This window comes from Equus caballus, chromosome 19 (assembly GCF_041296265.1).
Source record: "Equus caballus isolate H_3958 breed thoroughbred chromosome 19, TB-T2T, whole genome shotgun sequence".
In the NCBI taxonomy this organism is placed as follows: Eukaryota; Metazoa; Chordata; class Mammalia; order Perissodactyla; family Equidae; genus Equus; species Equus caballus.
The window spans coordinates 48,319,585-48,343,558 of NC_091702.1; the positions used below are offsets into that span (position 1 = coordinate 48,319,585).

Sequence of the window (23,974 nt, forward strand, 5' to 3'; positions counted from 1 at the left end):
CAGAGGCCAGAAGGAAGTCACACAACATTTTTCAACTATTGAAAGAAAATAATTGTCAACTGTGTACTCCATATCCAGCAAAAATATCCTTCAGGAATGAAGAAGAAATAAATACATGCTCAGATGAAGAAAAACTAAGATAATTTGTTTCTAGCAAACCTTCCCTTAAAAACATCTAAAGGAAGTTATCTAACAGACGGAAATGATGAAAGATCTCAAATAAACACCCCATATTTTCACCTTTAAGACCCTGGAAAAAGAAGGCTTGGAACTTCAGAAATGAAATAACATAAGAATGGGTAAAAATTTGGGTAAATATAATAGATTATTTTACTTTTTATGCGTTTCTAAAATTATATTTGATGGTTGAAGTAAAAATTACACTACCATCTGAAATGGTGCTCAAGGTATATACAGGAAATACTTAAGATAATTATACTTTAAAAGTAGAGAAGGGGGAGCTAATTGGAAATAAGTTCTCTATGTTTCCCTTGAAGTAAATAAAACGTCGATACCAGCATACTATGATAATTTATGTATGTTTATTATACCTAGATCAACCACCAAAAACACTGTACAAAGCAATATACTCAAAAACAATACAGATAAATAAAGATTGAATCATTAAAAATGTTTTAATAACCCACAGGAAGGTAAGAAAAGAGAAATAGGAGCAAGAAACAGAGGAAACAGAAAATAAAGAAATAAAAATGGCAAACTTAAGCCCTAACATATAAATAATTACCTTAATAGTAAATGACTTTAATATACCAATTAAAAGAAGTAGATTGACAGAGTAGATTGGAAAGAAAATGATCCTACAAAATCAATATACAAAAATCAGTTGTGTTTCTATATATCAATAATGAACTATCAGAAAGAGAAATTAAGAAAATAATCCCCATTTATAATTGCATAAAAAAGAATAAACACTTAGGAATAAATTTAACCAAGGAGGTAAAAGATTTGCATATTAAAAACTATAAGATAATGACAAAAGAGATTAAAGAGGACATAAATAAATGGAAAGATATTCCATGCTCATGTATTGAAATAATTAATATTGTTAAAATGTCTGCACTACCCAAAGCAATAGATAGACTCAATGCAATCTCTATAAAAATTCCAATGGCATTTTTCACAAAAATAAAACAAATAATCCTAAAATTTGTGTAGAACTACAAAAGACTTCGAATAACCAAAGCAATCTTGAGAAAGAAGAATAAAGCTGGAGGCACCACACTTCCTGGTTTCCAACCAAATTACAAAGCTGTAGTAATCAAAATAGTATGGTATTGGCAGAAAAAAAGACACAAATCAATGGAACAGAATCAAGAACCCAGAAATAAACTAAGGTATATATGGTCAACTAATATTTGATAAGGGAGCTAAGAATGCTCAATGGGGAAAAGTTAGTCTCTTCAATAAATGGTGCTGGAAAAATTGCACAGCCACATGCAAAAGAATAAAACTGGACCACTATCTTACAGCCGATACAAAAATTAACTCAAAATGGATTAAAGGCTTGAACGTAAGACCTGAAACCATAAACCTACTAGAAGAAAACATAGGCAATAAGCTCACAGACATCAGTCTTGGTGATGATTTTTTAGATTTGATACCAAAAGTAAAAATCAACAAGTGAGACTACATCAAACTAAAAAGCTTCTGTACAGCAAAGGAAATCATCAACAAAATGAAAAGGCAACCCACTGAATGGGAGAAAATATTTACAAACCATCTATTTGATAAGGGGTTAATATCCAAAATATATAAAGAACTCATATTCCTTATATATTTGCAAGAAAACAAACAATCCAATTAACAAATGGGCAGAGGATCTGAATAGACATCTTTCCAAAGAAGATATACAGATAGCCAACAGGTACATGAAAAGATGCTCAACATCACTAGTCATTAGGGAAATGCAAATCAAAATCACAATGAGATATCACCTCATACCTGTTAGAATGGCTATTCATCAAGAAGACGAGAAATAACAAGTGTTGGTGAGGATGTGGAAAAAAGTGAACCCTTGTGCCCTGTTGGTGGGAATGTAATTTGGCAGGGCCATTATGGAAAACAGTGTGGAGATTCCTCAAAAAATTAAAACCAGAACCACCATACAATCCAAAAATTCCACTTCTGGGGACATATCCAAAGAAAACACTAATTCAAAAATATACCTGCACTCCCATGTTCATTGCAGCATTACTTACAATAGCCAAGATATGGACACAACCTAAGTGACCATTGATGAATGAATGGATAAATAAAATGTGTTATACACATATATACACACAATGGAATATTATTCAGCCATAAAAAGAAGGAAATCTTGCCATTTGTGACAAAATAGATGGACACTGAAGGCACTGTGCTAAGTGAAATAAGTCAGAGAAAGACAAATATTGTCTGATCTCACTTATATGTAGAATCTAAAAAAAAAATAAACAAAACACTGAAATAATAGATACAGAGGACAGGTGGATGCAGGAAGTGCTGGGTGGGTAAAATTAGAGAAAGTGGTCAAACGGTACAAGCTTCCAGTTACAAAATAAATAAGACCTGAGGATGTGATGTACAGCATGGTCACTATAGTTAATAACACTGGGCTATAATTTGAAAGATGCTAAGAGAATAAATCTTAAAAGCTCATCACAAGAAAAAATTTTTGTAACTATGCATGATGATGTATGTTAACTAGACTTATTGAACATTTCACAATATATACAAATATTGAATCATTATGTTGTATACCTGAAACTAATATATGGTTATATGTTGATTATATCTCAATAAGAAAGGAAAGAAAGAAAATGATCCAACAATATGCTGTCTACAATAAACTCACTTCAAACACGACATAGTTAAGTTTAAAACAAAAGGATGGAAATAGATATACCATGCAAACATTATTCTTTTTAAAAAGCAGGAGTGGCTCTATTAATATCAGATAAAGCAGATTTCAGAGCAAAAAAAATTACTGGAGGGGCCGGCCCGGTGGCGCAGCGGTTAAGTTCACATGTTCTGCTTCTCAGGGGTCTGGGGTTCACCAGTTCAGATCCCGGGTGCGGACATGGCACCACTTGGCAAAAGCTGTGCTGTGGTAGGCACCCCACATATAAAGTAGAGGAAGATGAGCATGGATGTTAGCTCAGGGCCAGTCTTCCTCAGCAAAAAGAGGAGGATTGGCAATAGTTAGCTCAGGGCTAATCTTCCTCAAAAAAATAAAAAAATTACTGGAGACAAATAAACACATTACATAATAATAAATAGATCCATCCACTGGAAGATATACAGAAATGTGTACACACCAAACCACATGGCCTCAAAATATAGAAAGTAAAAACTAATAGAGCTGGAAAGAAAGATAAATATATTCAAACTTAGAATTATCAAACAGAAAATTAGCAAGCATATAGAACTTAAGAACCAAATCAACGAATAATATCTAGTTGACAAATATAGAATATTCCACTCAACAAGAAAAGAATGCACATGTTTTTCCTGATCCATAGGGCATTCACCAAGACAGACCATATCCTAGGCCACAGTACAAACTTAACAAATTTAAAAGAATTGGGGGCCGGCTCCGTGGCCGAGTGGTTAAGTTCGTGTGCTCCGCTGCGGCGGCCCAGGGTTCGGATCCTGGGCGCGGACACAGCACCAGTCGTCAGGCCACGTTGAGGCGGTGTCCCACAGCCCACAACTAGAAGGACGTGCAACTAAGATATACAACTGTGTACGGGGGGTGGGGGCGGTTTGAGGAGATAAAGTAGAAAACAAAAAAAAAGATTGGCAACAGTTGTTAGCCCAGGTGCCAATCTTTAAAATAAATAAATAAATAAATAAAAATAAAAGAATTGAAATCATACAGAATGTGTTTTCTCACCACAGTGGAATCAAACTAGAAATCAATAACAGAAAGACAAGAAGAAAATTTTCAAACACTTGCCTATTAATTAAAACACTACTAAGTCATTCATGGTCCAAAGAATAAGTCTCAAATGCAATTTTAAAATAACATAAAACTAAATGAAAATGAAAACATACATATCAAAATTTTGGGGATCCATTTAATGCAGTGCTGAAAGGAGAATTAATAACATTAAATGCATACATTAGAAAGGAGAAAGGGTATCAAATCAATAATCTAAGTTTTTAATTCAAGAAACTAGAAAAAAGGAGCAGAATAAGCTAAAAAAAAAAGTGAAGGAAAGAAATAATAAAGATAAATTACCTTGAAACTAATGTAATATTTTATGCCAATTGTATCTCATTAAAAAAAAGATGTCAGAAAAAAACTGAAAACAAGAAAATGGAGAAAATCAATTAGACAAAATACTTGTTCTCCAAAAAAAATCAATAAAATGTATAAACCGCTAGTAAGACTGACTAAAAACTATCAAAACTCAACTAAGATCAAATAGAAAACCAAAATAGTCCTACCACTATTAAATAAATTGAATTTGTAATATAAGATCTCTCTTGAAATAATCTCCAGTCCCAGGTACTTTCACTAGAGAATTCTATCAAACACTGAAAGAATTAACACCAATTTTATACAATCCCTACCAGAAAACAGAAGAAGGAACACTTCTCAATTCATTTTATGCAGCTAGTATTACCCCAATACCAAAACCAGACAAAGACAATACAAATAAAAAATGAACTCAAAATGGAACTGTGCTTAAATATAAAATGTAGAACTATAAAATTTTTAGAAAAAAAATAATTACGAGCTAGGGTTAGGCAAAGCGTTTTAAGAGTCATGATACTAAAAGCACAATCTAGAAAGGAAAAATTGATGAACTGGACTCTGAAATATCTTGTTAAGAGGTTGAAAAGACAAGTTAAAGACCACAAAAAAATAATTACAAACCATATATATAACACAGGACTATTATTTAGAATATATAAGAACACCACAATGAGATATCACTACAAAATTATCACAATAGCTAAAATTTAAAAATTTTAAAACACAAAATGCTGGTAATGATGTGGGGATATAGGATTACTCATATATGGCTGGTGGGAATTTAAAATGTTACAACCTGGAAAATAGTTTGGCATCTTCATATAAAAATAAACATGCAACTACCATACAACTCCTAACTGCACTCCTGGGCATTTAAACCAGAGAAATGAATACTTATGTTCACACAGAAACATGTGCACAAATGCTCATAGTTGCTTTAATTATAACAGCCAAAAACTGGGAAGCCAGATGTGCTTTAATAAGTGAACAGCTAAACAAACTATGGTACATCCATATCATGAAATATTACTCAACAATAAAAAAATGAAGTATTGATACATACAGCAATTTGGATGAATCTTCAGAGAATTATGCTGAGTGAAAAAAGCCAATCCCAAAATGTTACGTACTGTATGACTCCATTTATATAACACTCTTAAATTGGAAAAATTATTGAAATAAAGAACAAACTAGTGATTGTCAGGAGTCAGGGGTGGGAGTGGGGAAATTGGACTGACAGGTGTCGCTGTAAAAGGGGAACATGAAAAATCCTTGTGGTGATAGAAATGCTCTGAAATGTATCAATGTCAATATCCTGGTTGTCATATTACACTATAGTTTTATAAGATGTTACTATTGGGGGAAATTGGGTGAAGAATACATGGAATTTCTCTATATTATTTCTTACTACCACAATTAAATCTACAAAGATCTCAAAATAAAAAGGTTAATATAAAAAAAATGGGATGACACTAAAGCAGAACTCAGGAGGAAATTCACATCACTACAGGAATATATTAGAAAAGAAGAAAGTTTTCAAATCAATGACCTCAGTTTCTACCTTAAGAAACTAGAAAAAGAAGATCAAATTAAACCCAAAGTGAAGCAAGAAAAGGAAATTAAAAAAAAATCAAAGCAGAAATCAATGAAATAGAATATAGGAAAACAATACAGAAAAGCAATGAAACCAAAGTTGGTTCTTTTGAAAGTTAATACAATTGATAAGCTTCTAGCCATACTGATCAGGAAAAAAGAGAAAACACAAATTACCAATACCAGGAATTAAAGAAGGGACTTATCTCACAGACATTGAAAATATGCCAATAAATTTGACAATGTGAGTTTTCACAATCATTATTCATTTTTAAAGAAAAATAAACTTAATTTGGTCATAAATATTTCACTTACCTGAATATTTAAGGAAATAAAATTGGTATTAAGATAGCAAGTAATGAACCAAAAATTAAGGATACATTCGTATAGCCCCTGTTCTCGTCCCAATAGCCAAGATTTTCTGAACTGGATCAAAGGCTAATGCTGTGGGCTGATAAGGAAAACCATGCCGAACTGTCTGAAAGAAAGCAAATAGTAAAAAAAGTCACAAGGGAAATAAAATTACAATCACAAGATACCACTATTCAACCGCCAGAATTACTAAAATATTTTTTGTTAATTAAAAAAAAGAAACAACTACCAAATGTTGTTGGTAGGAGTACAAAATGACACAGACACTTTGGAAAAACGCCTTGCAGTTTCTTATAAACTAAACATATACCCGTCCTAATACCGAGAAATTCCACTTTATGTATGTACCCAAGAAAATTAAGAGCCTACATAACTTGTATAAGTATGCCCCTAATAGATTTATATTTAACAATCTAGAAACAGCCCAAGTGTCCAATAAGAAGAGAATCAAAAAAAACTGTGGTATACTCATAAAATACAACACTACTCAACAATAAAAAGATAAAACTACTGATAAATGGAACAACATGGATGATTCTCAAAAACATTATGCTAAGTAAAAGAACATACAAAAGAGTGCATATAGTATAATCACACATAAATTCTGAATAAGCAAAACTAATCTATGGTGAAAAAAATCAGAATGGTGGTTGACTTGAAGAGAACTGATTGGGAAGGAGTATGAAGGAACTTACTGAGTGAAGGTAATAGTCTATATTTTGATAGAGGTTTAGGTTACACAAGTGTATACATTAGTCAAAACTCATCAAATGGTACAGTAAAATTTGTAATTTCTCTATATGTAAATTGTACCTCAAAGAAAAAAGCATTATAAACAAATCTTGAACTCTAGTTCATGATGTGCATACTGAAGTTAAGAGGTGAAATGTACTGACACTTGCAACTTATTTCAAAATACATCCAAAAAAGTAATATGGATATATGGATAGATAGACATACAACAAATACAACAAAGTGATAATTGTCAAATGTAGGTGGTGAGTGTGTACGTGTGTACACACCCACACATACATACATGAGTGTCCACAGTATAATTCTTTCAACTCGTCTGTATGTTTGAAAGCTTTTATAATAACACAATGGAAAAAAATAAAGATATAAAAAGCTCATAATATCATAAAGGAGGTAAGACTAACATATGAAAAGGAACATGCAATATTAGACAGGAATTAATATTCAATGTGCTATAACTTTTCAAAGAAATAGAGAATCCACATAAGTAAGAAAAAAGATACTATATCTTGTTCAGCGAGATATTTAGTGTTCCAAGAACTATTTTTAATGGAAATACTTTCATAACAAAATATTGCATTTGTAAATATTCAGAGATGAAAATAAAGATAAACTACCTTTTAGTTCACCTAAAATTCTTATTCCCCAGACAAAAACAGTTTAAGTTCATTGCATAACTTCCTCTTTTTCTTCTACAGCATATATGAACATATATGCATATGCATATTACATAACATATAACCAGATCTGCAATCTGTTTTTTTACTCGACAGCAGATCATGGAAATATTACCACAAAAAAATATGTACATGTACTTCAACCTACTTCAAGGTTGCAGAGCTTATTATAGTATGAATGTACCATGATGTCCTTAGCCAATCAACCACTGTTCTGTATTCTCCAAAAAATTCTCTACTAAGTTGGTAAAAAAAAAAAAATACCCAGAAAAAAACAGTTTCTAGTCATGATTCTTAACTGAGTTTTTCCCTCTTGACTCTGAACTGTCTTCCTTATTCAAACTTATAAACATAACATTGTCAAGAAGAAGATATTCCTAATCTTCCTGTAGAGCAACGTGGATAACAAAAATCAGAATATACTTACTCTGCAAAAAAAATAAAAGAGTTGGGAACATTTCCCAACTCATTCCATGAGGCCAGTATTATCCTGATACTAGAAACAGACAAAGACATCACAAAAAAAGAAAACTAAAGACCACTAATTCTTATTAATATAGGTGCAAAAATCCTCAGTAAAATACTAGCAAACTAATTCCAGCAACATAAAAAGGATATACACCATAACTTGGTAGATTAATCCCAGTTATGCAAGGTTGGTTTAACATAAAAAATATTTAATGTAATATACCATATCAATAGAATATAGGGGAAAAAACACACGATTATCTCAACAGATGCAGAAAAATTATTACAGAAAATCCAATACTCATTCATCTTAAAAAGCACTCAACAAATGAAAATGTAGAGAACTTCCTCAATCTGATAAAAAGCATGTACAAAAAACCTACAGCTAACATCACACTAATTAGTGAAAGAACAAATGCTTTCACTCTAAAATGAGGAATAAAACAAGTATGTCATCTTTTGCTACTTCTATGTCCTATCTAGGACAATTAGACAAGAAAAATAAATAAAAGACATCCAGATTAGAAAGGAAGAACTAAAACTATTTGCAGATGGCACAATATGCAAGCCTAAGAAATACAATTAAAAATTATTAGAACTAATAAAGGAGTTAGGCAAGGTTGAAAAATTAATGTACAAACATCAATTATATTTCTATATACTAGCAATACACCATCCAAAAATGAAATTCAGACAATAATTTCATTTACAGTAGCATCCAGAGGAACAAAACACCCATAAAAAAAAATGAACAAAAGAAGTGCAAAACTTATATGCTAAAAACTGCAAAACATTGTTGAAAAAAATTTTAAAAGACTTAAGTAAAAGGAAAGGCTCCCATATCCATGGATTAAAAGATTTAATATTGTTAAAATGACAACAGACCCCAAATTGATCTTCAGAATCAATGCAATCCCTATCAAAATCCCAGCTGGCTTTTTTGCATAAATTGACAAATTCATCCTAAGATTCATATGATCCTAAGTCAAATGATCAAGAATACCAAAACGATCTTGAAAAAGAACAAAGTTGGAGGACTCACATTTTCTATTTTCAAAATTTATACAAATCTACAGTAATCAAGACAGTGAGGTACTGGGGTAAGGATAGCCATATAGATCAATGGAACAGAATTGCGATTCTAGAAATAAATCCTCACATTTTCAGTCAACAGATTTTTGACAAGGTTGCCAAGACAATTCAATGAGGAAAGAATAGCCTTTCAACAAACGGTACTGTAAAAACTGGATATCCACATGCAAAAGAATTAACTTGCACTCTTCACTTATACTATATACAAAAATTAGCTCAAAATGGATTGTAGACCTAAATGTAAGAGCCAAAACTATAAAACTCTTGAAGAAAAACATGCTTAAATCTGAGTTACTTAGAATTAGGCAATGGTTTCTTAAACATCACATCAAAAGCACAAGCAACAAAATTAAAAATAGATAAATTGAACTTTGTGAGAATTAAATACTTTTGTGCTGTAAAGGATCCCATCAAGAAATAAAAAGGCAACCCACAGAATGGGATAAAATATTTGTTAATTATATATCTGATAAGGAACTTACATCTAGAATACATAAAGAACTCTTATAACTCAATAATAAAAATACAATCAATGTAAAAATGGGCAAAGGATCTTAACAGACATTTATCCAAAGAATATATAAAAATGACCAATAAGCACATGATAAGATGTCCAACGTCATTAGCCGTTAGGGAACTGCAAATCATATCCAAAATGAGATATAACTGAACACCTGATAGGATATATACAATAAAAAAGATAGATATTAATACATGTTGACAAAGATGTGGAGAAATTGGAGCCCTAATACATTGCTGGTGGAAATGTAAAATCATGAAGTCTCTTTGGAAAATAGCTTGGCAGTTTCACTCAAATTGTGAAATACAGACACAGTGATTCTGCTCCTGGGTATATAACCAAGAGAAATGAAAACTAAATCCACATAAAGCTTTATACAAATGTTCAAAGCAGCATTATTTATAATAGCCAAAAAGTAGAAACAACTCAAATATCCATCAACTGATGAATGGATAAATGAAATGTGGTATATCCATACAATGGATTATTCATCAATAAAATAGAATGAAGTACTGACATGCTATGACAGGATGTACATTGAAAATGTTATGCTACCTGAAAGAAGACAGTCACATATAATATGATTCCATTTATATGGAAAGTACAGAATAGGAGAATATATAGAGAAAGAAATTATATTACTGGTTGCCCAGGGAGGGGGGATAGGGGCTCTAAGTAACAGGAATTGACTGCTAATGGGTACAGGGTTGTTTTTTGGGGTGATAAAATGTTCTAAAATTGATTGTGGTGGTTGTTCCACAACTCTGTGAATATACTGAAAACCACTGAAATGTACACTTTAAAAGGGTGAATTGTATGGTAGGTGAATTCTATCTTAATTTGAAAGAAAAAAATATTGCTCCCCTCAAGAATATCAAATGCACTGCTATTGTATCATCAGACAAAGTATGCAATAAGAAGTTAGGATGAGTTGGAGTACCTGGCTGATTTCAAAAGAATCAAGGCTATCAAATGGAATGACAGATATAGTTAAAAAAAAAAAAAAGGAAGCAAGAGAAAAATGTAGGAGAACAGAGTCTGAAGACTACTATGTCAAGGTCAAAAAAATCTCAATTTTAGGCAGTCAGAAAGTGTTATTGAAAGACTATAGTTTATGCTCAGTTGATGAAGTAAAACAATGGCAACAAAGCTAATCACCAACAAATAAAATTAGGTTCTTATATATCTAATTTTTATTAAAGTTATTTTGCTTCTCTTGCTTTCTTTTTTTTTTACTCTCTGTATTAGTCTGCTCAGGCTGCTATAACAAAATACCACAGACTGGGTAGCTTAAACAAGACATTTATTTCTCACACTTCTGGATCCTGGAAGTCAAGATCAAGTTACTGGCCAATTCAGTTCCTAGTGAGAGGCCACTTCCTTGCTTACAGATGGTCACCTTCTCACTGTGTCTTCACATGGGAGAGAGTGCTCTCTCTCTCTTCCTCATTTTATAAAGCCACTAATACCATCATGAAGGGCCTCATCTTTATGACCTCATCTAACCCTAATTAACTCCCAAAGGCTCCAATTCCAAATACCATCACATTGGGGGTTAGCGTTTCAACATACGAACTTTGGGGGGGACACAGTTCAGTTCATAGCACTCTCCTTTCAAAATGTTGCAGGGGATGACATGAGCTGGCCAATCATATCAACAGTTCCAAAAATCTCTCCAGATACTTGAAGCAAAGAAAGATAGACAGAATTAGTTACAAATATGTGGAAGGGCTGGTTATATTACCCTGGGTTAAGGAAGCTGCTACCACCTCTGAGATGAAAGACACAAATCCATACTCATTGCTGACACTGCAAGAGGCACTACCAAAAGCAAAAGGACTTTTCTTTCTTCCTATTTTTTAGTCTGGCACAAGTGCCTCTCATTGGCAGAATCTAACCAGAACCCAGCTGACAAGGAATTCTGAACATTTTGGTTTTAGTTTTAGTTTAGTTTTAATTTTAATTTCCTCAGTATATAAATGAAAGCACAGAAGGCCTGATGTGGAACTGAAAGCAATACAATGAGACAATGCAGAATTCATATTAGGCCTGGTTGACTAGGCTTAATACTATCATAATATTTCAAAACAGCCTCAAAACTACCTGTGACAGAGACTGCCTGTTGCTCCACAATATCTTCTTTTCCCCTTTTTCTCTAGTAATAAAATTTTGAGTGCTATACATAGCAATCCAGTTCACACTATATTTCCCAACCTCCACTGCAGGCTAGATTAGATTCTGAACAAAGGAATGAGAGCAGAAATTACATAAACCCTTTAAAGTGAAGGAAAATCCTACTTATTTTTCTCACTTTCCTATGGATTGGAAAATAGATACAATGGCGGGAGTTGGAACAGCCATCTTAGAACATGAGATGGAGGCCATATTTCAGGATAGCAAAGAAACAAGACAGAAAGACTTTGTTGGGTTCTAGACACCATAGAGCCATTGAACCAGTCCTGTGTTGCTTAAGTTTGGACAGATTTCATGAAAGAGAAATAAATTTCTACATTGTTTAATCCACAGTTAGAAAATGACATTCACACGGACACAATATATTCTGGTAAGCAAAAAACAATTATTACTCTAACTGTGGAGTAACTCCCATTGATGGGAAAATTCTCTCAATTTCAATGATATTTGTTTCCAATAAAGCCAAATTACTTTAACTTTGGGCTGCTTAGGGCTATGTGTGTACGTCCACAACCTTCCCTAAATTTGATGTCATCTTGGATCACTGAAAGTATTGCTGAATAATTTCCTGCTCTCTTGAATTAAGGAAAAGACTAAGAGGACCATGACAGGCATATGACACCATGGAGTGGCATAATGGTAACAAAATAAGAAGTTCCTATAAAACCCCATCACACTGTGATAAAAAGGTAACATTGCTCTATATGCACAAGTACGGCAAAGTACCTGTTCATACAAATGCCCTTGGCAGTTGAGGTTTTGGTACCAATTTCTCAGTAAGACTTTTAAATCTCTTGAAAGAATAAGAAAACTATCAAGTTCAAAGATCCAAAAGGCAGTTGATACTAAAATTAAAGAAGAATAAAGCACTACTATACCCCCATCTTACAAGATATTTGGAAGCAGACATAATAGAAATGGAATGTTTATTAACACAAATATTTTGAAATTTTATATCATTTTTCTCTCATTTTAGTTTTATTTTTATCACACTCAACCATGTACATAGTTTAACAAGCCAGATAATCCCATAGGACATATTATAAAAATTAGAAATCATCTGTCCCCTCCCCATTTCCTACTTCCCAGAGGCAACTACTTTTCAATCTTTTGCTATTTATTTTGTATGTACCTAATATGTCTCAAAATAACATTTTAATATTGATACTTATTGACATTTCAAAAAAAATATTCTTTTATACCCACCCCCTCACTACACATACAAGCACCCTTGCCATATCACTCTCCTCCCATGACAGTCAGTGTTGTTGGAGGAGGTCATTGAGAAGACAAGACTGCTGGTTGACCCATGAGCTGGAGCCAGGCAATACAGGTACCTCCCTCCCTCCTCTGTCCTTGGAATGTGCGTTCCTCTTGCCTTCCCCACACAAGAAGCTGCCCAAGGACACAGCATTCAGATAGTAATGTAGTGTTGAGACCATCTGGACAGTATACATGACTGAGTCCAGTTAAAACGTCTATAAAAACTTTAAGATTCTGGTGGGTGGGTGTGGAGATCTACTCATCTTGTAGCCACCCAAGACAAGCCTCACATGTAAGTTCTCTTGTTCATTAAACCTGCCACCCACCAATCTGTAGTAGTGCACCTTTTTCTTTGGTCTCTTCCTACCTTCCCTGTACAGGGTCAGTTTGCGAACTAACAATTGGTGAGCCAGCCAGGAGACTGAAGAAATGGGCCTTGGGAAAGAGGCATCCATGTGAGAAATCCTGAGTTGGCCATCAACCTCTATGTGGGGAGGGGTGGCTTGTCTGTTAGATGCTGTGGACCACTACTTGAGTACGGAAATGCCCGCAAACTCCAGCTGGTCTAATATGCTTGTTTGAGGAATTGTGGCAAAGAAGGAAGACAAATGGCTGCTGCAGTGGGCTAGCCTCTACAGTGGGCAAGCCTCTACAGTAGGCAGTTCAGCTGGCCACTAATGCCCAACTAGAGGCTGAAATTTGAGTTAGAAAGATGGAAGAAGAGCTGACGTTAGAGAAGGCTGTGCAATTGTCCACCATTCTGCCAGCTTCAGAGCTGGCAGACAAGGTGAGAGAGCAGGATAATAAGTTAGAGACCATAGCATGCCACTTTGCAAAGCTAGGAGGGCACAAGCTGCCATGGATTAAGGTCCAAGCACTTGTGACAAAGCCTGTTTGGGACACTAAGAGGTAGAATCCCTGGTAAAGTGATGAGAGTGAAGAGGAGGATGTTGTGGTAATTGACAGTGAAATGGAGGAAACACCCCATGGTGTCCAACACCTAACATGGAAGAAAGAAAAAAAACAGTAACAAAAACCCCAGCCATCAGGGCAGCCCCCAGTTCAGGAAACATTAATAATGAGAGAATATACTCTTACTGAGCTTATTGATATAGCCACCAAGTTGCAGCAAAAGGCCAGGGAAAGTATCCAGGCATGGTTAGTGTGGCTATGGGATATGGGGGGCAATGGGATTTCTCTAACTAGCCAGGAGGTAGAGAAAATGAGCAACATCACCATACAGCCTGCCCTCTGGCAGTCCCTGCATGGCACTCGGGGGTTTCAAGGTACTCATTCCCTTATAAATTGGATTATTGTATCCTGCAGCGTGGCTTGGCCCAATGAGGGGAACCTCCCTGGGTATGTAGGACCCTGGAAATCCATAAAGGAGGTAGAACAAATTCTTAAGGAATTGGGAATGAGACTGGCAATCTATGCCCCTCCTTTGAAGGTCCTGATCAGACCACGTTCACTGCAGGAATGAAAGCTATGGAGTCTCTGTGTCTGTCTATATGTTTATCAATGAATATATGTTATGTATATGTGATGTGTTTCTACCTCCAGAGGGTATCGTCAAAATTCTTTTGTAAAAAAGCTCTATTTAACTGGATTAAATAAAAACAAGCTTTAATATCAATAGTGTACTTATGCAATACTGAAATTTATTTTTCTTTCATCTGCTAAAAGACAAAGTTTTCCTGTACTATTAGTCTATTCTTGATGAGACTGTGAAAGGTTTTCCTTCACCTTTTAAGTAATCTGCCTGGAAAACAAAGTTTCTATGTTTTATCAAAATAATTTCCTATGCTTCATGTTGTCTTTATCAGGTTTTCAATTACTTAAGAAAACTGAATTTTCTCTATTAAAAGAGCTAAATTTGGGGGCTGGCCCCCTGGCCAAGTGGTTAAGTTCGCGCACTCCGCTGCAGGCAGCCCAGTGTTTTGTTGGTTCGGATCCTGGGCGTGGACATGGCACTGCTCATCAAACCACGCTGAGGCAGCGTCCCACATGCCACAACTAGAAGGACCCACAACGAAGGATATACAACTATGTACCGGGGGGCTTTGGGGAGAAAAAGGAAAAAAATAAAATCTTTAAAAAAAAAAGCTAAATTTTTTAAAATTTTTACAACTGTAGAACTTTCTGCATTTTCCTTTGAAATCTTTGTCAGCTTTGTTTATTGGATAACTAAGTATTGTTTCACAGCAATCTTTGATCCTATTTAATCAAGTTTTTAAAACCTTTTGGTATTTTTGACAAGCTTCCCAAAAGTCAAATTCTAAATGAAGTCTTGCTGACTTTGAACGAACTTTAGGATTTTCCAGAGGGCCCCTGGAATATTTCAAAATATGTGTTCTCTCTCCTTATAAAAGAAGGATATCAAACTAAATTAGGCTTATTTGATATATTACATAGGGAGCATGGACAAATAAGAAGTGATGCTAAACTTTATTTAGGTTATTTGTATAAATATATGTTATTAATAAAAGTGCTTTATCTTCAAGGAGATTCAAGAAAAGACTCTGACGAGTACAGGTTTCTGATAACTAAGATCAATTTGCCTTCACATGGGAGAGGCAATAATGAAACTTTCAAGTGCTTCTCAAAGGCCATCTGCAGAGCCCCACAATATGTCATGGGATGGTGGCTTGAGACTTGTCCCTGTTCTCCTTCCTCACATCAACAAAATGGGCCCATTACATTGTTGATATAATGTTAACATGTGAAGACTTGCCTCTACTGCAGGACACTCTGCAGACTTTGCTGGAACATCTTCAAGGAAGAGGATAAGATGTACCTGCAGAGGAACCCGCAGAAAATTCATGGCCCAGGCACTGCTGCACGGTTTTGGTGAGTTGTTTGATCAGGTAAGACACACATTGTCCCAGAAGCTGTGATTAATAAGGTGCAAACCTATCCAAACCCTAAGAATGTGAGAGAAGTGCAAGCCTTTGTAGGAATTTTGGGGGTTCTGGAGGACTTTCATTCCCTACCTGTCACAGTGCCTCCATCCCTTATTTGTTGTTGTTAGTGCCATCAAGTCGATTCCAACTCCTAGCAACCCTGTGTACAGCAGAGGGGAAGCCTGCCCAATCTTATTGTGCCATTCTCTCACCTTCCAGCACTGTATCAGACAATGCTCCACTGCTATTCATATGGTTTTCACAGCTAATTCTTTTGCAAGTAGGTAGCCTGGCCCTCTTTCCTAGTCTGTCTTAGTCTGGAGACTCCACTGAAACCTGTCCACCATAGATGACCCTGCTGGTATTTGAAATATTGGTGGCAGAGCTTTCAGCACCACAGCAACATACAGTGGCCACAGTAACACAACCAACAGACAGGTGGTATGGTTCTATGACCAGGAAATGAACCCAGGCCATAGCGGTGAAGGCACTGAGTCTTAACCACTAAACCACTAGTGCTGGCTCCTCCCTTATACCACCTGATAAAGAAAGGGCATGTGTGGGACTGAGGATCTGAGCAGCAAGCTGCCTTTGAGAAGGTAAAAATATTAGTAAAGAGATTAAAGCTCTGGGCATCTCCCAAGCAGAGCTCCTATTTGATTTAGATGTGTCTGAGACTCTGGAAGGTTGGGCACTATGGCAGAGACAACATAAAGAGGGAGTACCTCTAGGATTTTGGTCCTAGTTCTGCTAGGAGGCAGAAACACAATATACCTCCACAGAGTAACAGCTCCTCGCAGTGTCCACAGCACTCCTCCAGGTAGAACCTCTCACGAAGGAACAACATCATGGTAAGAACTTCCCTTCCTATTAAGAGGTGGTGAGAATATGTTCCATCGACGCACCTCTGCCATGGCTCAAACTCCCACTTTGACTAAGTGGTATGCCTATTTGCAGCAGAAGAGCACCTTGTCCACCAGCCCACTATCTCTAGAAATACAGGGGCTACTACGCCCTGTGAACTACGTAGATCCTCCAGATGCCCCTGCCTCTATTCCTATGGTGACCCCTGTAGTCTGTAGAAAGGGAGTGGGAGAAATTCCTGCTGATGCCTGATATACAAATGGATCTAGTTGAGGCAATCTGTCCAAAGGACTGCTGTCGCTATTCAGCGCATCACCGACACCATCTGGATGGAAACAGTAACAAATCATAGCAGCCAGTGGGCTGAACTCAGAGCAGTTTGGCTGGTGATCACTCATGAGCCCTGGCCATTAATCCTCTGCACTGACAGCTGGGCTATTCTAAAGGGATTAACCTATGGCTTGGACATTGGGAAGCCGAGGAGTGAATGATCATGAATAAACCTTCGTGGGGTCAGAATATGTGGAAAGACATTTGGGTCCACCTGTGAGAGCCTCAGGCACTCAAAAACTGTTTTCCACATCCGAGCTCATAAGGCAAAAATATTCCCTGGCAATCAGGAAGCTGATATCCTAGCTCATCTATGAGCCCTAGGAACTGACCCTTCAGTAGATATGGCAGATTGGGGGTCTAGAAAGAGCAGTCACTGGAGTGCCCATGTCAGATGGCGTATTGCCAAAGATGTCTGATTGCCCTTAAAATACCGTGACTTGGTTAAGGCAGTAACAGCATGCCCTGCGTGTTCTAAACAATGCCCAAGGCAACTACCAAAGGAGTCTGGGGTCACCACCAGAGTTCCCAACCTATGAGGGATTGGCAAATTGATTATATTGGCCCCCTACCTGCGAGTGAGGGTTCTAAATACACCTTGGTTTGTATAGCCACTGCATCTGGCTTAACCCAAGCTGTCCCCTGTTACCATGCAAACCAAGCTGCCACCATTAGGGGATTAAAGAAGCTGAGTACCATGTATGGATATCCTTGTGAATAGACAGTGATTGGGTATCACATTTCAAAGGTCATGATATGAAAGACTGGGCAAAAGAACATGTCATTGAATGGAAGTTCCACCTTCCCTATAAGCCACAGGCAGCAGGCTTGGTAGAAAGGAAAAACAGAATATTAAAGTAGCAGATCAAATTATTAACAGGTAAAACCACCTTGGCCGGGTGGACTAACGTACTATCCCAGGCTTTAATACATTTGAATGATCAACCCGTAAGGCCTATTGCCCCATATGCCAGACTGAGGACCCCTGCTGAGACACCCAATCAAGGCATGGAAGTTGAAGGAAACAGCCATTGACCCAATTCTCATCGTGGATCAATGTGCTATACTGCTGAGAATACCAAGCCCCATCATACCTAGGAAAGGCACTATCCACTGGAATTTGCAATAGGACCTCCCACCAGAATGGGTGAGTCACTTCGCATCCCTGAGTGAGAGAAAACTACTCAATCTCCACTGAGATCCTGTTGTCCTGCTGCAAGCAAGACATGTTGAAATGAACTATGCCTGGAATGGAATTAAAAGAGGGGAGAAGGTAGGTGTCTTGGTCCGGCACATCATGCCCCCTTGTCCATCTCCTCATGCCTAACAGCTCTGCCTGCCCTGGCCAACATGTGTGGTACACACAACCAGATCAAGTTCCCAAAGCTGCCAACCTCCCTCTCCTCAAGGTCAGGTGAGTACATTCTGTTTTCCACTGGTATGATCATTTGGCCTCAGTGTTTGTCCCCTGCCATTGGCCTAGAGGACATTGTAACACACATAGAAGCCCTTACTAAATTCACCCAGCAGGCCTTAAATGATAACCAGCTAAGCCTGTCTTTACTGAACACTGAAATGTCTCTAATGAGAAACGTTATCCTCCAAAACAGGATGGCTTGGACATTATCACTGCCTTGCAAGGGGGCACCTCTGTAATTATCCAAACAGAATGTTGTTTGGTATATCATACCTGATAAGTCTACTAATGTATCATCTTTATTAACTCACCTGAGGGCAAAAGTGAACACCCTGAGTGATCTGACCCCAACCTAGGGGGCTTAATAAATCAGTCATGGGGTTCAGATCATGGGGTTCTCGGTGGAAAAAACTGTCACTGATTTTGGGAATCATTGTCTTAATCTGTGTTTTCTCTGGCATGTGCCTGTACAGCTGCTGTGGCATCTGCCTTCAATGCAGCCAGATAGCTGCCAAATAAGCCACTTCCATGCTAGTGAAACCCCTCACTTACTGCTCAGGGTACATTGTGGAAGAGGGGGGAATGCAAAGATTGTAAGAGCCAGTCACAAGGGTGGAATGTTGGTGGAGATTCTGGAGAGGACATGATGACCCGTTGACCCTAGAGCTGGGCCTGGGCAATCAGAGGCACCTCACTCCCTCCCCTGTCCTTGGAATGTGCACTCTTGCTTGCCTTCCCCATGCTAGAAGCTGCCCAAGGACACAGTCTTGAGATAGTGACATGATACTGAGATCATCTGGACAGTATATGTGACTGAGCCCATTTAAGGCCTCTATATAAACTTTAAGATTCTGGTGGGTGAGTGTGGAGATGTACTGTCTTTCAGCTGCCCAAACAAGCCTCATATGTAAGTTCCCTTGCTTATTAAACCTACCACCTACCAATCTGGCATGGTGTGACTCTTTTTTTAGTCTCTCCCTGCTCTCCACGTATGGGGCTAGTGAGAACTAAGTGTTAACACTCTATTATTACTAGTTTCTTATTTTGCCTCACAAATGTTTTTGTTCCCTGAGGTTACTCTTCTTTTTTTAAGTTTCGTTTGCTTAGTTTTTATGTGCTTGTCACTAACCCAATCCCAAACTCTTCCCTGAATTGCCCAAATCATCTTTTAATATGTTAAACACATCAGGTATATATATTCAGAGAGAGGAAGGAGAGAGACAGAGACAGAGACAGAGAGGGAAAGAGAGACAGAGAGAGAAAGGGAAGGAGTATTTATATAAAATTCAAACAATTTCTAGTGACAAAAAAGCAAATCAGTTGTCCCATGGGTCCAGGGGCAGAAAGATTGATGGGCTGCTGCAAAGAGCCACAGGAACAAAATGTTGGGAACAAAAATGTTCCCAATTTTGACTATGGTAGTGATTTCACAGGAAACTCATCACATAGTACAGTATTTATAATTTCAGATTATTTTAAGCATTATAAAGTAAATACTCATGAATATAGTTATAAAATGCTAAATAAGATACTAGTAATTCACTCCAGTAATATATCCTAACAATGATAAACCATAAGCAAATAAAGTTTATTCCAGAAATGTAAGTATAGATGTTAAATATACATACACCTCATATTCCATTTGTCACTAATATTTGTCACCCTTTTCCTTTCCTTATCTTAAATTTGAAGTTTTTCAGGCCTCCACCTTGAAACTAGAGGCCTTCTAACTGCTTACAAAATAAACCTCGGCAAGATACAGATACAGAAATGCAAATAATATTCATCACATAAATGCTTTGCAAATGTTATTTCTAAAAAGGAGTCTAATAAGACAGCTGTACTTTACAGATTGCTGCTACCCCTTGTGAATCTCTAAGGAGTCTGTAATTCTGATTGGTTGTTTTACTTAATAATGTGTTCCCGTGATAGTAATATTTAAATTGATGTAGCATTTTCAGAAAAATATAAATACATGCGAGTTTTCTTTATAAAGCTAGAATAAAGTCATTGGTACTTTTTCTTTTTCTCTCATATGCGTGAAAGAAAAAAAACATTTAAAAGTATGTCTCTGTTGGATTTAGACAAAGATTTGACTGCCTAATCTCATTTAAACTAACAAAGACAGCTCAATATCAGGATATGTACTGACAATCATTAAATCAACAAATTAAAAGATAAAACCTCATGATTATATGAATAGGTTCTAGAAAGAGATTTAATAAAATTCAGCAGTCAATTCAAGTAAACATCTTATGTAATATAGGACTAAAGGAAGACTACTTAAAGATGATATATATTAACAATAACAAAAATAACAACAAACATGATACTAAACAGCAAAAAGCTATAATCATTCTCATTAAAATAAAGAAGAAGACATACATGTTCATTATTCCCATGATTATTCAGCTTTGTTTTAGAGATTCAAGCTAATTCAATAGGACAAGAAATTAAAATAATATATATAAATGCAAGAAAGTAAGAAACAAAATGGATTACTAAAATTTTTTAGAAATAAAAGAATGTGGTAAGTTGTCTAAATACAAGGTAAATAAACAAAAATCAGTAACTTTTCTTTGTACTAGAAATAACCAATTACCAATAAAATTGGAGGGAAATCCCCAATTATATTTTCAGTTGTTAAAGTCTGTCAAATTTGTTAAAAGTCTCAAACAAATGTTTTCTTCAGTAGCATTGAATAATATATTTTCTAATACATAAAATAATTAGAGAGAAAATATTTTTCACTGGATTGGAACTTAATCTGATTAATACCAGGAATGTAGTCATATATTTCAATGTTTATTTACTACTACAGAAGTTACTGCACAACTGTTAGAATTCCACTAGAAATAAAGAGCTGATGTAATTAGTTTGTGTTGTAGCTGTGACAACAAAATACCATCAGAATTTAGTATTCAAGAAGCAATTATTTGTTTATATACCTCAAAAATTTTTTCATTATTGTTCTGTGATTCAAGCTGCTAAAAGCATCTCTTTTCAAAGTATCTACAAAAACCTAATAATGGAAAAATTATTTATACATAGTAATAAACAAATGAGGCCCTAATTATTAGCATTTTTCAAAAATAAAATATTCACCACTTATCTCTCAAATCCAAGGTCAAGGCCTCTCTCCTACATGAAATATTTGCTAAAATTCTAAGTTAACACCACAGTTTAGCACTTAGTCAAAATTACTGAAGAATGATTATGAACCTTTTGTCTCCTTAAATAAGTTCTAAGTTCCTTTGTGAGCAGGGACCATGCCTTTAATTTGTCCCCTTCACTTAGCTCAGTACTATTGATTAAATAGTTAGGTTTTAAAGTTTGTCAGTATGATTTATGCAAATAAGTAGTATTTCCTTCAAAAACTATTCTCATATTTTTAAGAAAGATGAATAATTAAAATATTTTTGAAGTACTGAATATCTGAAGTATTGAAATAAAATCTTTATCTAGAATAATTTTAAATCAATATATAATTATCTCTGTATTTTGAGCTGTTGTCTCAACTTTCCACAATAAAGAAAGCATATTTGAGATTTTTTTTGAAAGTTCAATAGCTATCATTCTCACCCTTTTCCCTCTGAGAACCTTTGTGATTATTGTAACCATATGCAACTGAATAATATAACATTAAGGTGTTAAAACAAGCATCCACATTTGAATGATATTTTTAATATACACAGTTATTTAACTGAGGATATGTTATAGATACTAATGCATCATTAAATCTAATATAAAAGTAGGTTATTCTTTACTACCTGATTGTGTTTCTTCCTACAATATTTTATTACAGACGATTTGAGATCAGAGATTCTGTTGTTTCAAGCTTAAGAGGATTACAGGAATTCAAAAAACTATTGATTTTTATCACTGACAGTTTAACACATACAGTGAGTAACTATGATTCTATAGTTCATACTGTTAATGTTACAAAAAATCTGACTTATAATTGAGATAATGCATATAAATATGCTTTACAAATTGAGCATACTATGTAAATACAAGTCTACAGTTCTTAAACTTAACAGAAAACTGTCCTTTCAAAATATGAGGGAATCAAGTTCAAATTAAATGCATTTACCTTTCTAATATTATCTCACTATCTCTCATACTATCATCTTCTCTCATAGTATCTTGTAGGTATGTTAAAACATACCTTCAAAAACATACCAAATGGTTTATGAACAGGCCCAATTCTCCCTACTGAAAAATATAGAGATATACATAGGAAATATGTACTGACAGAACTAACATGAATATTAATAGACTAATAACATGAACTAACCATGGGTAAACCCTAAAAGACATCCAATTCTATCATCTTTATGATTTAATAAAGGACACAGAACTGAAGGACAGAACAGTCTCTAATGTGGCAGAGTGCTCCTGCAAAGTATTTCCATTGATTTTTTTTCCACCCCTAGGACTCATTTTCATCTTCTTAGGTGATTTTATCTTCTGGTTTATATATTTTCTCTCTACTCTGAAACCTACTAACAGTCTTATGACTTCAATATCCTTGTTTCAATCTATCATACACCTTGACTACATCATTCTCCCCTTTCAGCTCACCTGACCATTGCCAATTAATACCATCAGACTCAAATGAACATAGCCTCAACATCATACACTTCTAGACCTCTGTCAAGAACTCAAATTTGGCATCCTCTCTATTGACTCACAGTATCTTTTCCTCTCGTCACTTCTGTTTCATCTTTCTTTCTTTCTTTTTTTTTTTTTTAAAGATTGGCACCTAGGCTAACAACTGTTGTCAATCTTTTTTTTTTTTTTTTTTTTAAGGATTGGCACCTGGGCTAACAACTGTAGCCAATCTTTTTTTCTTTTTTCTGTTTTATTTCCCAAACCGCCCCCCCCCCCCGCCCCCATACATAGTTGTATGTCTTAGTTGCAGGTCCTTCTAGTTGTGGGATGTGGGACGCTGCCTCAACGTGGCCTGACGAGCGGTGCCATGTCTGCACCCAGGATCCGAACCCTGGGCCGCGGCAGCGGAGCACGCGAACTTAACCACTCGGCCACGGAGCTGGCCCCTGTTTCATCTTTCTTACTATCCTAGTACTTCCACTTAAACCCTCCTACTTATCTGAAATCTTTATTTTTCTTTCTGACTACACTAGCCTCTATTCACAACTTAACATCTCAACACATTTCAATTTAATTCTGCATCACGTTTGAAAGAAATATATACATCTTTTATTGAATCTATTTTATGTATCTATATATATCAAACAAATT

At 35.7% G+C, this 23,974-nt stretch overlaps 1 protein-coding gene across 23 annotated transcripts in view; it reads right to left on the reverse strand.

Annotated features, from left to right (window-relative positions):
- The window catches only part of STXBP5L (syntaxin binding protein 5L), a 349,911-nt gene that overhangs the window by 286,800 nt on the left and 39,137 nt on the right, over positions 1-23,974 (reverse strand). For all 23 annotated transcript variants that reach the window (XM_023623677.2, XM_070243721.1, XM_070243724.1 and 20 more), the window contains exon 3: positions 6,238-6,335. In XM_023623677.2, coding sequence (XP_023479445.1) covers positions 6,238-6,335 — 98 coding nt within the window. The remainder of the gene's footprint in view (positions 1-6,237; positions 6,336-23,974) is intronic.